General features: G+C 39.7%; 1 protein-coding gene across 3 annotated transcripts in view; it reads left to right on the plus strand.

The window, feature by feature from the left end:
• The window catches only part of PYROXD2 (pyridine nucleotide-disulphide oxidoreductase domain 2), a 529340-nt gene that overhangs the window by 332493 nt on the left and 183143 nt on the right, over positions 1–13704 (plus strand). For all 3 annotated transcript variants that reach the window (XM_086922605.1, XM_086922607.1, XM_086922606.1), the window contains one exon: positions 2430–2571. In XM_086922605.1, coding sequence (XP_086778731.1) covers positions 2430–2571 — 142 coding nt within the window. The remainder of the gene's footprint in view (positions 1–2429; positions 2572–13704) is intronic.

Below are 13704 nucleotides of genomic sequence, written 5' to 3' on the forward strand. Positions count from 1 at the left end.
ACATCAGATATAATAGTTACAGGAGCCCCAGAATCCGCCATCATGTCTAGGATAAGATGATCAACTAAAAATTCACAAGTTGGATCTTTTACATGACTAATGTTAGGCGAAGTTTCAACTAAGTCAATACACAGTTTCTCTTTCTTTTGTGAAAAATGTGGATGTGCATCAAAAGCGCTAATTTCAACAGTATTAACATTAATATGTTCTAAGGAGGATTCAAGAGAAGAAACATCAACATCAACATTCCCCAAAGAAAATATGGCGCTAACTTGAACTGTTCTTTTGCTTCTACAAACACTGTTGAAGTGTCCAATTTTATTGCAAAATCTGCACCTTTTGCCCAGCACAAGACAAACTGGGCTGTTACTAAGATGTGTCTTTGATCCACATCTGTAGCAGAATGAAATAGTATTTTTTTTAAAAGGTTTAATGACTCTGTTCTTGGAATAAATAGCATTGACATTTATATCATTTTATGTAGATGAAACAATTCCTTCAGAAATGCATCTCGATGAGATAATAGACCTTTCTACACTTTTTGCCATGTCTATGACTTCTGACAGGGATGGGTCACGGCGACTTAAGATTCTCTCTTGAATTTTCTTGTGATAGCACTTATAGACAAACTGATCCCTGATCACAGTATCTAAATATGATCCAAAGTTGCAGTCTGCAGCTAAATTTCTGAGTGCAGATATAAATTCCTCCACAGATTCATGTTGTTCTTGTTTTCTTTTCATAAAATTGAAACGTTCCAACATGACACTGGGTTGCTCTAGGAACTTTCTATTAAGTCTCAAAACTGCATCAGTAAACTCATTACATCCATCCCCATTTCGGAGGGGGTAAAGATGGCGGAAGATTATCAAAGATTTGTCATCCTGCACTCCCCAAGTGACTATATAAAATAGCTAATTTCCTTTTAGCTGAGTACTCATCTGCACCTATTGCAATTAAGTAACTTTCAAAACTTTTAAACCACAATTCGCATGTTTCTTTGGGTTTACCAGGTGTAGGAAGAAAGTGATTTAAATTAACAATGTGCTGATTTGTTGCCATGTTATCCAAATTAAATTTATAAAATGTAAGTGTTTGACTTTTAAATAAATGTAGGAATAAATAATAAATGTACCTCAGGTCTTTGTTTCTTCTTGTTTCTTCTTTTACTTGACTTTATATTGATATAAAACATTAAGGAATTCATATGTTTCCTCAAATAAATAATTTGTTTGAATTTTATGTTTAATAATTTAAATAAGCTTAGCACCCCCAGTAAATAAGCTTAGCGCTCCGTTAATTTAATAATAATTACACATGGGCGTGTGTATCGTCGAAGAACACCGCTGTTTTTTGTGGTGATCCTGATCGTAGAGCTGTTGCTATGGAAACAGCTTGTTTATTGAAATCAAAATGGCCGCCAGGACGTTGTCACCTTGCAATGACTGATGACGCGGCACTTTCACGTTTTACTCTTGCGCTCGAGCTTATCACTGTGACGTTGCTCTGCATGTCATGAGTGACAGTGACTGAAGCCAATCGTTTTGCCCAAATGCTTGAAAACAGATTAAATTCACCTCGGACTTGTTCAGCAGTTCATTTCTTCCGGAATTTCGAGAATAACCCCACGCAAGGATCTTCAGAAAGGTGAGGTTCCTTTTTCTTGGATCTCAGATCGCACAAAAATTGGTAAAAAACTGCTTTTTCCCTCGTCGCCAAAATGTAAAGCAGATTCCTTCGTTAAATTAGATGAAATAACGTGGTTGAGAAACCAAGGGTTGATTTTCAAATAGAAGTTTATTCTTCATAAGAAAGCAGCATAATTACTGGAGCCCGACTGTTTCATCCGATGTCCATTTGCTGAATGACCTATTCAGCAGTTGGAGCACACAGAGAAACATTCACCACGAGCGATGCCCCTTTGATAATGGGCACAGCAGCTGCTATTTTTATGTTTATTATAGCAGCTGCTGCGGCATGTACCAGTTGCCAAAGTCCCTTCACCTCCGTTATAGGCCAATGTCGCACTCAAGGGCTTATAACAAGGGAGAGGGACTTTAACATCGGGCACACCCTGCGGCAGACAGGCTATAAGGCTATTATAACATTCAACCCACTGAAGGTACAGTGTTCGAAATGAAACTGAGAGAAACATGAAAACAAGCATTGAAATGTGAAAGCTTATACCAGGCAATTACTGGCCCACTGTCGCCCTTTTGTCTTCAATGGCTGTCCCAATATTTCAGTGTTCTTATAAAGCTTCTAGTTAAATACTTCACCCAAAGGACTGGCCAATAACATGCTGCTCTTGTTGCTTACATCAGAAGGCCCCAATAGCTATCGCTATTAGTGTTATTTGCAAGGCCAGCTTTTGTTTCCAGTTTTTATTTATGTCGCCTGGTGCATGTTTTCCTGTCTTGTCATTCCAGGTACGTTCTGCTGCACCATGTGATGGGGGAGCTGGAGGGCAAGAAGGGGTCGTGGGGGTACGTGGAAGGAGGCATGGGCGGAGTGTCGCAAGCAATAGCCAACGCCGCTGCTGCACACGGAGCAGAGATTTTCACAGACAAGGTTTACATCTTTGGGATGAGATGGGTTGTAGCTATTTGGAACGCAATGACCTGCTGGAATTTTGATAATTTTTCTTCAGTTTGGTAGTATGCACGTTTGTGTTTTTAAAGTGTTTTATACAGTCATCCGTGAGTCTCATGCAACAGGTTTATTTCTGAAAAATATTTAATATTTATGTGAACAAACCACACTCTTCCTTTTTTAACCCAAACTGTTAACATTAATTTTCAGTGAAAATATGTTTCACAAACAATGCCTTATTTTAAACTAATTTTAACAATTATATATCACTGTGAAAAGTGTATTGAAGCACACACTGACAATGTGTACTTTTAATGAGCTTTCAGTTATGTCTCATTATTAGTTTGTGCAAAGGTTTTCTAGGTCTCAACTAAGACAGCTCATCCACTGTCTGTTGAGAGATGTAGTTTTATCTTACAGTGGGCTTAGAAACTTCCAATTGCTTCCCATTCATTGTCTTTTTCATTTACTTGCTTCCTATTTGTTAGTTGTGTGGGCTTCCCAGCCTCTTCGTGTGCTTGTCCCAGCCCTCGAACGTGAACGCAGTACTAAGCTATTTTACTGCTCACATTTTTCAGGTGCTACTTTATTCTTTTTTGTTAAAGCACTCTACAGGAATGCATGTGTTTTTCCGCTGTCTCCTTCATGTGCTTCTCTACTACCCCTCAACCTCGCTGAGTTCTCCTCTTTCTCTCACCTCTGTGCTTCTTCCCTACCATTGTTCCTTATCGTTTGCATCCTTTCTCCCCACCACCTCTGAGTTGCTCTTTCACCTGTTTAACACCCCAATGTTACTTCCCAACCACGTAGCTTCTGCCCCTATCCCCCATGCTGCATCCACCCTCCACCTACCTCCTCCATGTTGCTTTCTCCTTCTACCTACAGCACATTCCCAGGCTGCTTCACCATCTCACCCGCTTAAAAAAAAGATGCTTTCATGTGTTTTTTTGCTTTTTAGTTACTGATTTAACTCTGATTGGTAACTAAAAAGAAAAAAAAGAGGTTGTATCAAAAGCTATTTTTTAAACTCTCTAGTCATGCTGACCATCCTTTGGGGATGTGTGCTGCATGGCTAAAACCATTGGTAGAGTCAGTAGGTCTCAAAGGGAAAACATATTAGCTTTTCCAGTGCTTGTTTTGAGGTGCTTTCAGGGCATACTTCGTGTACTTCACTTCACCCGTTTACAAAACGTTAGAAAACATACCTTTTCATCACGCTTACAGTTAATATACAATTATAGATTGAACTCAGATGCTTTGCATAATTCCAACATAGTATTAATAATTTGTATCACAGTCGAAGGTTAACACTTTACATACACAGAAGACATTAACACACATTACACGTTATTGGTGAAAACTGTTATGATGTGAAAGGATATTTATTTTTGCATACATTATTATCATAGCAAACTTTAAAGAGGACAGCAATAATATTTAAAATGCAAGACACATTGTAAAATGATTAATAGTGATAGATGCAGTTTTACAATCTTCACAAATAGGCTATTGGTATTATGTTTCATTAGTTCTTAGTTACTTCTGTGCCTCCAAAAAAGAGAAGAAAAAATGAAAAAGGAGCAAACAAGATAAAGAGTAATTTCGTATCCCTATATGGTCCAATAAAATCCAGTGCTTTTCCTTTGCAGTGAGTGCTTTAAATCAAAATAATGTAAACTCCGTCAGATTTAGTTAGAGGTCCCTTAAAGTTCACTTTGGCTAGTTACCTCACAGATGGGCAAAAGTCCTCGGTAAATTGGGAACTCCTGGACGGTGGCAAATCCATGCACAACAGAGCTGTAGAGATCTTTCTTAGGCTTGAGCTCTATTGTTAAAGTGGCAACTGAGACTCATCAAATGTGACATTGCTGGTGTGCACTACTAACCAGAACACTGGCACTTGAGCTGAGATACGATGGCCTCCTGAATCTTCGCTTAGACACAGATGAGCCGCTAAAACATAGTTCAAATACCAAAGGGTTGAATCTATTTATCACGGTTACAATAAAAATGTGATTGTCTCAACAGGAGTGTGTATTTTTATAGACACAGCACTTTAAAAATGTCTTGGTAGAGGAATAAATGCGTAGTAAAAATGACAAAACATAATAATGTCAAACAATAAAAAATATAGTTGAGTGGCAAAGAGTTGAGTGGCATAGAGTGGAGTGGTGCAAAGTGGTGCAGAGTGGAGTGGTGTAGAGTGGAATGGCATAGATTGGAAAAGCGCAGAGTGTAGTGGTGTATATTGGAGTTAGATAGAGTGGAGTGGCGTATATTAGAGTGGCATAAAGTAGAATAATGTATAGTGGATTGGTGTAGAGTGGAATAGCATGGTGTGGAGTGGCGTAGAGTGGAGTGGAGTGGCATAGACTAGAATGGCATACAGTGGAGTGGCATACAGTTCAATAGCATACAGTGGAGTGGCGCAGAGTGGAGTAGCATGTCATAGAGTAGTGTGGAGTGGCTAAGATTAGGATGCCGTAGGGTTGAGTAACATGTCATACAGTACAGTAGAATACTGTAGAGTGAAGTGATGTACATTTGATAGGCATACAGTAGAGTGGAGGAGACTGTTGTATAGAGTGGACAGGTGTAGTTTACAGTGGAGTAAAAGTTTGTTGAGCGGTGTGTCACACAGTGGAGAGGACTGAAATGTTGTACAGTGTTGGAAATTGTCGCAGAGTGGAGTGCGGCAGCATGAGTTAGTGTTGTACAGTGGAGTGGCATGGAGAGGAGTGCAGTACAGTATGGTAAAGCGGAGTGCAATAGACTGTAGTAGAATTTAGGGGCATAGAGTAGTGAATAGTGTAGTGGCGTAGAGTGCAGTAGTGGGTATAGTGGATTAGTGTCTCATAGAGTAGGGTATAGTAAAGTGGTTTGAAGAGGCATAGTGGGAGGAGTTGCATAGAGTTTTGTAAACTGGAGTAAATGGTTGGTCAGTGGCACAGAGTAAAGTAGAGTACTAAAGACGTACATTGATAAGAGTATATCATTGTACAGTTAAGTACTATAGAGTGGAGTATAGTGTGGTAGACTGGAGGGGTGTAGACTGCTGTTGAGTGGGGTACAGTGCAGTTGAGCAGAGTACAGTCGAGAGGAGTGGGGTACACTGGAATAGCGTACAGTGGAGAGGTGTGGAGTGGAGTAGCATAGGATGGAGTGGTGTACAGTGGAGTAGTGTACAGTAAAGTGGTGTAGAGTGGAGATGGGTAGAGTGGAGTGGTGTAGAGTGTAATAGCGTAAAGTGGAGTGGCATAGAGTGTAGTTGCGTACAGTGGAATAGCATATACTGAAGTAAGGTAGAGTAGAAAGGGTACAGAGGAGTGTTGTAGACTTGAGTGGCGCTCAGTGAAGTGGCGTATAGTGGAGTTGTATACAGTGGAATAGCGAAAAGTGGGGAGGCATAGAGAGGAGTGGAATAGCATACCGTGAAGTGATAACGACTGGAGTGGCATAGAGTGGACTGTGGTAGAGTGTAATGGCGTATAGTGAAGTGGCGTAGAGTGGAGTGGTGTAGACTGTAATACCATACAGTAGAGTGATGTAGAGTGGAGTGGCATACAGTGGAGTAAGGGACAGTGTAGTGGCGTACAGTGAAGTGGCATGAAGTTCCATGGAGTGAAACAGCGTACAGTGGAGTGATGTACAGTGGAGTTGCATAGAGTGGAGTGGCATAGTGTGGAACAGCGTACAATGGAGTGCCTTAGCATACAGCAGAGTGGCGCAGAGTGGAGTGGCATAGAGTGGATTGGTGTACAGTGGAGTGGTGTAGAGTGGTATACCATACAGTGGCATAGAATGAAATAGCGTACAGGTGAATGGTGCAGATCGGAGTTGGGTAGGGTGGAGTTCCATAGAGTTGACTGGAGTACAGAAGAGCAGTGTAAACTTGAGTGGCATTCAGAAGAATTGCATAGGCTGGAGTGTTGTAGAGTGGATAGGCGTTGAGGGGAATAGCACAGAGTGAAGTGGTGTAAAGTAGCATGTCGTAGAATAGAGTGGAGTGCTGTACAGTCAAATACTGTAGAGTGGAGTGGTGTACAGTGGAGAGACATACAGTAGAGTCAAGGAGAGTGTTGTATAGTGTAATGTCATAGAGTGGAGTGGCGTAGCATACAGTGAAGTAAAGTGTCAGAGAGTTGAGTGGCGTGCTGAACATTAGAGTGGAGGGGAGAAGCATAAAGTCAAGTAAGCCGTCAAAAATGTGAGTAGCATCTTGTACAGTACAGTGGAGTGGTGTTGTGTCATAGAGTGTTGAAAAGTGTCATAGAATTCGGTAGAGTGTTGTACAGTGAAGTGTAAGGGTATAGTGTGGAGTAGATGGTTGTGCAGTATATTGTAAGGGCATAGAATGATATGCAGTGGCCCAGAATGTAGTAGCGTCTTGCAGAGTGGAGTTGCATAGAGTGCAGTAGAGTGTGATAGAGTGGAGCAGTGTGTAATGGAGTGTTGTACAGTTGCATAGAGTGGGGTGAAGTGTTGTGCAGTGGAGTAGAGTGGAGTTCAGCGGAGGGGCATATAATAGATTGGAGTAGTATGTTGTAGAGCTGCTTGGAGTGAAGTAGCGTGGCCTGGCGTAGCATACTGTGGAGTAAAGTTTTGTAGAGTGGAGTGACGTGTCATAGTGCAGAGCAGACTTTTATGTTGTAGAATTTTGGAAAGTGGTATAGAGTGGAGTGCCACTGAGCCGATTAGTGTTTTGCAGCGGAGTCGCATGGAGTAGAACAGAGTGTGGTAAGTATGGTAGAGTGGAGGTGCATAGACTTTCATAGAGTTGGCAAAGAGCAACATAGATTAGAGTGGCGTAGAGTGCAGAAGTAGTGTACAGTGGAGTAGTGTCTCTTAGAGTAGTTCATAGAAAAGCCAGGTGATGCGTTGTAGAGAGTGTTGCATAGAGTGTCAAAAATTGGAGTAAAGGGTCATAGAGTGGCAGAAATTGAAGTAGAGTGCCATAGACTCACATTGGCAGGAGTACATTGTTGCACAGTGGAGAGCTATAGAGTGGAGTATAGTTTGGTACAATGGAGTGACTGTCATTTATTATAGTACAGTGCGTTTGAGCGGAGTACAGTGGAGTGCTGTGAAGTGGAATACACTGGAATAGTATACAGTGGAGTTGCGTAGAGTGAAGTAGGCATACAGTGTACAGTGGAATAGCTTACAGTGTAGTGGTGTGGAGTGGCTTTAAGTGGAATAGCATGAAGTGGAGTGGCATAAAGTGTAATTGCATACAGAGGAATAGCATAGAGTGGGGTGGTATAGAGTGGAGTGGGGTAGAGAGGAGGGGTGTGGACTGGAAAGGCATTCAGTGGAGTGGCATGGAGTGAGATATAGTATTGTGGCATACAGTGGAGTGGCATAGAGTGGACTAGCACACAGTGGAGTGGTGTAGAGTGGAGTGGCATGGAGTGGATTAGCATAGAGTGGAGTGGGGTATAGTGAAGGGAAGTATAGCAGAATGGAGTAGAGGGAAATAGCATACAGTGAGTGGTGTAGACAAAAGTGACTTACAGTTGAATGGTGTAGAGTGGAGTGTGGTACTTTAAACAGGCGTAGCATGAAAGTGAGTGAACAAATGTAGATGTATTGGGGCAGGAATATAAGTGGCGGTGTAAATGTTAATTTTTGGGATTAGATGTAAATAGTTTAAGTAATGTTTAAGTTATATTTCTCAAAATACTTATATATTGCGCCACTGTAACTTTGCACGTACAGTGGCACATGCAGATGACAAGATAGTATATAATTGGCTAATGGCTGTTTGTACAAAACAGAAAAGGCAACACTGTAGTTTTCAGCTGACTTTGTCTATGTTTTGGGTTAGGGCCTTATAGGTAAATAGTAGGTTCTATTTTTGTTCCCTACCTATTACCATTTTATTCAAGTGGTATAAGGTTGTGAAATGTTTTGATATTTTTCTATACATTTTTAAAACACTTTATGGAGAACTGCGCTAGTTCCTATCAATTTCCATTGTAGTTACAAAAAAACGAATAAAAATAGATTAAAAAAATGAAAAATACACTGTTGTACAGTTTATTAGTGAAATATAGTGTAGTAAAATGCATTGATAATTTTTTAACAAGGTAATTTTTTTCAGTTTTCTTAAGTAGCTTGGCCATTTGTAGATATTACCAAAGTAACCTGTAGACTATTTGGAGAGAAATATGTAAAAAAAGAAAAAAATGTAGAACACTATATTTGTGAAATAAAGTGCGGTGCAGTGTAGAAATGTATATAAACTTATAAATAATTTTCCTTACCTATTACCATTTTTACAAAGTGATACTAGGTAGAGAAAAAGATGAAACCTGATTCTTATCTATATCTAATGCTATAACCTAGAACACAGTCAAAGTGTACTTAAAACAACATGTCTGCATTTATCTTTTGTAAAATCGTCATCACTATGTATCACTGGACTTTCACAAAATGCTGCAATATTTAACAAAACTACAGCGGTTGCAGATATCATAAATAAATAAGTTAAATGCCTTATATCTTTAAAAATATGTACCCTACTTACCTGTACAATCAGAAAGAATCATCTGAACATTGAGGGCCAGATGTAGGTTGCCTAATACCGGTCGGTAACGGCCGAAATTTCCGAATTTCGGCCGTTACCGACCGGTATTAGCCTACTGAGATGTAGGTGGCCTCAATTACAAATTCGGTAATTTACTGATTCAGTATTTTAAGGAATCGGTAAATTACTGATTCCTTAAAATACTGAATCGCTAAATTAACAAATTTGCAATGTAGGGCGCACTCAAATGAGTGCATTGCATAAGTAAGGATTCAGTATTTACCAACAACTACAAGTTGGTGGTAAATATCAAAAACCTTTGCAAAAGCAATTATTTATGTTTTTACAACATTGCGATGTGGCAGACATACATGCCCTTAGGGCATGTATGTCTGCCACATGTGCACCCATGCACTATTCAGGGGTGCAACACGGTGTCAATGTGACACCCTGCCACCCTTGAATGAGTTCCCCATTTTACCGAATCGGTATTTACCGATTCGGTAATTCCAATTCATTCCTATGGGCCTGGAGGCCCATAGGAATGAATGGGAATCACCGAATATTTACCTACATAGCATTTACCGATTCTAAAATACCGAATCGGTAAAATTCAGTATTTTAGAACCGGTAAATCAAGATTACCGACATCTGGCCCTAAATGTATAATCATGCCAAGTTTCATGAAAAACTGACTGTCTGCGTTGGGGTTTACGTCTGATACAAAATTCTATGGGAAATGCATTGGGAGAAAAACATGTTTTGGGATCCCCTTTTTTCTTTGTGCCCCCTTAACCACTTACCAAAAACAATTGCATCATTTGCCAATGTAGAAAAAGCTATAGGTTGGCAATGTTTAGTAGAGATTTGTCAAATGTTACAGAGAGTGACTAGAGCTTTACCCAGAAATCATGTTTTTTAGATCTAGCGTTAGCCAAGACCTTTTCATTTGACCAAAATATGTATAATATACTTACATATAGGGGCTTTCAGTCACCTCTCTTCATCTATTTGTCTGTTGTTGTTTCTTTTACATTTTGCCTCCACCTAGTACAGCATATTGCATGGGGCGATGAGTCAGCTTAATTAAGCTACTGGTTAACTTTACTTTGAGTGGCTGCATTTTGCTTTCTCACAAGGAGCACATCCGCACACAAGCTAAATCCCTTCAGTGCCAGTGTTTTTTTTTTTACTTTCTAATTACTTTCGTGTTGCCTTTGTGTTTAGAGCCTCATATGATAGCAGGATGCTTCTGATGCACGTCTCCTCTTTATCTGATCCCATCTCCTGCCAATTCTTTTTAGAGTGTTTTTCTTTTCTAACTGCTGCTATTTTACACCTTACTAGATTGTGTCCATTTGAAATTGTTCTTCCTTGTTATTCTCTTTTTGCTCTCCTAATTTCTTTCGTTCTTTCTTTATGTATGTTTTTCTTTCCTTCCTTCTTTCTGTCTTTCACTTTCCTTCCTTTTTTCTTTTTCTTTCTTTCTGTTTCCTTCTTACATTCTTGCCTTTTTTCTTTCTCTCTTTTTCTAGCTTTGTTTCTTTTTTCTATCTATCTATCTATCTATCTATCTATCTATCTATCTATCTATCTATCTATCTATCTATCTATCTATCTATCTATCTATCTATCTATCTATTTATCTATCTATCTATCTATCTATCTATCTATCTATCTTTCTATCTATCTATCTATCTATCTATCTATCTATCTATCTTTATCTCTCTTTCTTTTTCTTTCACTCTCTTTTTTCATCGTTGCCTTCTTTCATTCTGTTTTCTTTCTCTTCCTTCTTTTCTTTCTCCCTTTCTTTCTTTTTTCTTTAATGCTTCTTTTAATCATGCCTACTTTGTTTCTTTTTTCTTTCCTTTCCTTCCTGTTTGCTATATTTTTCTTTCTATCTTCCTTTTATCTTTCCTTTTCTCTCTTTCTTTCTTTCTCTTTTTCTTTCTTTCTTTATTCCTTTCTTTCTTTTTTATTCCTTCCCACCTTCCTTTCTTTCTTGCGTTCTTTCATTGTTGGTTTCTTTTTTCCTTCTCTCTTTCTTTCATTTTCCTTCTCTCATTCTCTTTCCTTTTCTTTTCCCTTCTCTTTCAATCTCTCTCTCTTTCTTTCCTTTTCTCTTACTGCCCCTCTTTCTTTCTTTCTTTCCTTCACTTTCCTTCATTCCACCTTCTTTTTCTTTCCTTCTCTCTCTCTTTTTTCCTTCTCTCTTTCTTTCCTACTTGTTCCTTCTCTCTTGCCTTTTGTTTTGCTCTTGCCTTTTCTTTCTTTCTTTCTTTCTTTCTTTCTTTCTTTCTTTCTTTCTTTCTTTCTTTCTTTCTTTCTTCCTCTTTTCTTCATTCTTTCTTTCTTGCCTTTTTCTTGCCTTTTCTTGCCTTTTTTTTTGCCTTCTTCCTTGCATGCCTTCTTTCTTTTTTCTTAAAGGCAAGAGGCTTGCAGCCAATCCCGGACTGGATGATTTTTACTAGGTCTGTGTTAGCCAACATTTTTTGATTTACTTCTAAAATTATGTGTATCACATTGTTACTTACTGGGGTTTCAGCCAGACTTAATCCATTAGTCGGTGGTTGGTTCATTCACATTTTTTCTTCCACCCACTCTTGCATGCAGTAATGGGCAATGTATCAGTCCACTTCAGTCATTGGCTGGCTTCACTATGAGTTACTGCATGCTGCCCTTACACAAGGGACACATACACACAATCTAGTTCCCTTCAGTGCAAGGGAAAACTTTTGTAACATGTGTCGTTTTTTACACCAAAAACACTTTTTTGCCTGGACAGTTTGGGTTCGCGGAACTCCTCTGGGCACGCAAACTAAAGAGTTATTTTCCCCAATGATCGCCTTGTCCTCCGCAGTTTAGCATGACTCCAAACTGAACAGATTTTTGTGGTTGCCATTACATAACACAGACACTTGGACCCCTGTCCTGAAAATAAAAAATGAACAAGATTTAATGGGGCTGAGGAGGTGTAACCTGCCTCCCTGGACTCTGTCGGAGAGGTCCCAAAGAGACTCCACTGGGATAAAATTTTTGGGGTGCCAGGATCCTCTTGGAGTCCCACGGGAGCCAGTACTGGCACCTAGAATCGTGCAGGACTCCTGTAGAATCACAAAGCTGTTCAAAACAAGCATTTGAAATGCAATGGTTCTCGCATTCATGCACGTTTGAGCTATTGGCATTGTAAATTACAGTGCCTTTTATTTATATTTTGGGTTTTAAAATATAAATAAAAGGCATGGTCATTTACAATAGCTTAAAGTCTCTCAAACGTGAGACCTATTGCATTGCCTTCTCGACCGCTTGTTAGATTGTAAATATCACAGGAAGAAACCTGCCTGCGACGTCTTCAAAGTAGTGATAGACAGTGCAGTGAAGAAGATGTGTAAGTGTTGTTCATACAGGTCATTATTGCTATTATATCAGAATTACAAAATTCTGATTTGATTAAATGACAACAAGTAGCTGCCTGTAACCCAGATTCTGATCCACCCTGATCAGAATGGGTTCATTCCAACTAGAAGTACCTTATTTAACCATAGATACCTGATTGGTCTTGTCTACAGTGCAGCATGAACGTCAGAGCTATAGGTCGCTGTGTCTCGCTATATAAGTTCTTAAAGTATAGGCATTGGTCCTGAGTTGCTTGGCTAGATGTTTTTGCTGTAGTTGACTCCAAGAGCTAGAGTACACATAGGATAGGTAATTTCGGATTGTTTTAATATAGTTAGAGGAACAAGTGAAAGTAATACGCTGTCACCCACAATGTTTGCCACCGCAATATAGCCTCTGGTGTGTTTTCTTCAACAGAGAGCAACGGAGTGGAGCATAAGGGCAAACTATAGTTGACACTTTATTCACCAAGGTCATATGGATACCCACTGGAGGCAAATAAAGATAAAGATGAAGCCCTTAGGTTTCAGCATGAATTGTGTCTATTTTAGACACGAGGATGTAGTCCATACTAAAAAAGCACCAACTCCAAAAGCCCCACAAACAGCAGCCGCCCGCTTTACAGAAGTGTTGTTCCCATGCACTTGTGCAAATCTTTTGCTGCAACGGTGTGTAATTACCTGATGTGGCAAAATAGCATAATTTCATGTAACAAGTGTAATACAGCATTACTGTAATAACATGAAACTATGAAAGCGTAACTTGTATTTCATCCTGGGTCTACAGAATATTCATCTGACCACCACATAACATGTCTTGTTAGTCAAGTGTCAAGACTTACGCTTGTATTCTGAGGCAGGACAGCAAGGCAGAAACAGTGCTTTTGACCATGGTGACAGGTTCTGTAATGGCCCCTACCAGTAGTGTTCCATTTTAAAGGACAGAGTGCATTTATGGCTGCCAGTAAACAGGATCAGAAAGAGTTGTGATGAAGCAGGGGAAGAAGGGAAGACAATCCTCCTCTATAGCAGTGTTCAATAGGACCCTTCACCTCACAGGCAGTAGTGGGCGTACGTGCCAGAGGTGTGAAATGACTGAGGGATGCCACAGCTCGTGAGTGATATGATTTGAAGGGATGCCCCACAGAAGAGCCAGCAGCATGCCATGCTGTCATGCGCCTCTGT

The sequence above is a fragment of the Lissotriton vulgaris genome, chromosome 5, assembly GCF_964263255.1.
Source record: "Lissotriton vulgaris chromosome 5, aLisVul1.2, whole genome shotgun sequence".
NCBI lineage: Eukaryota > Metazoa > Chordata > Amphibia > Caudata > Salamandridae > Lissotriton > Lissotriton vulgaris.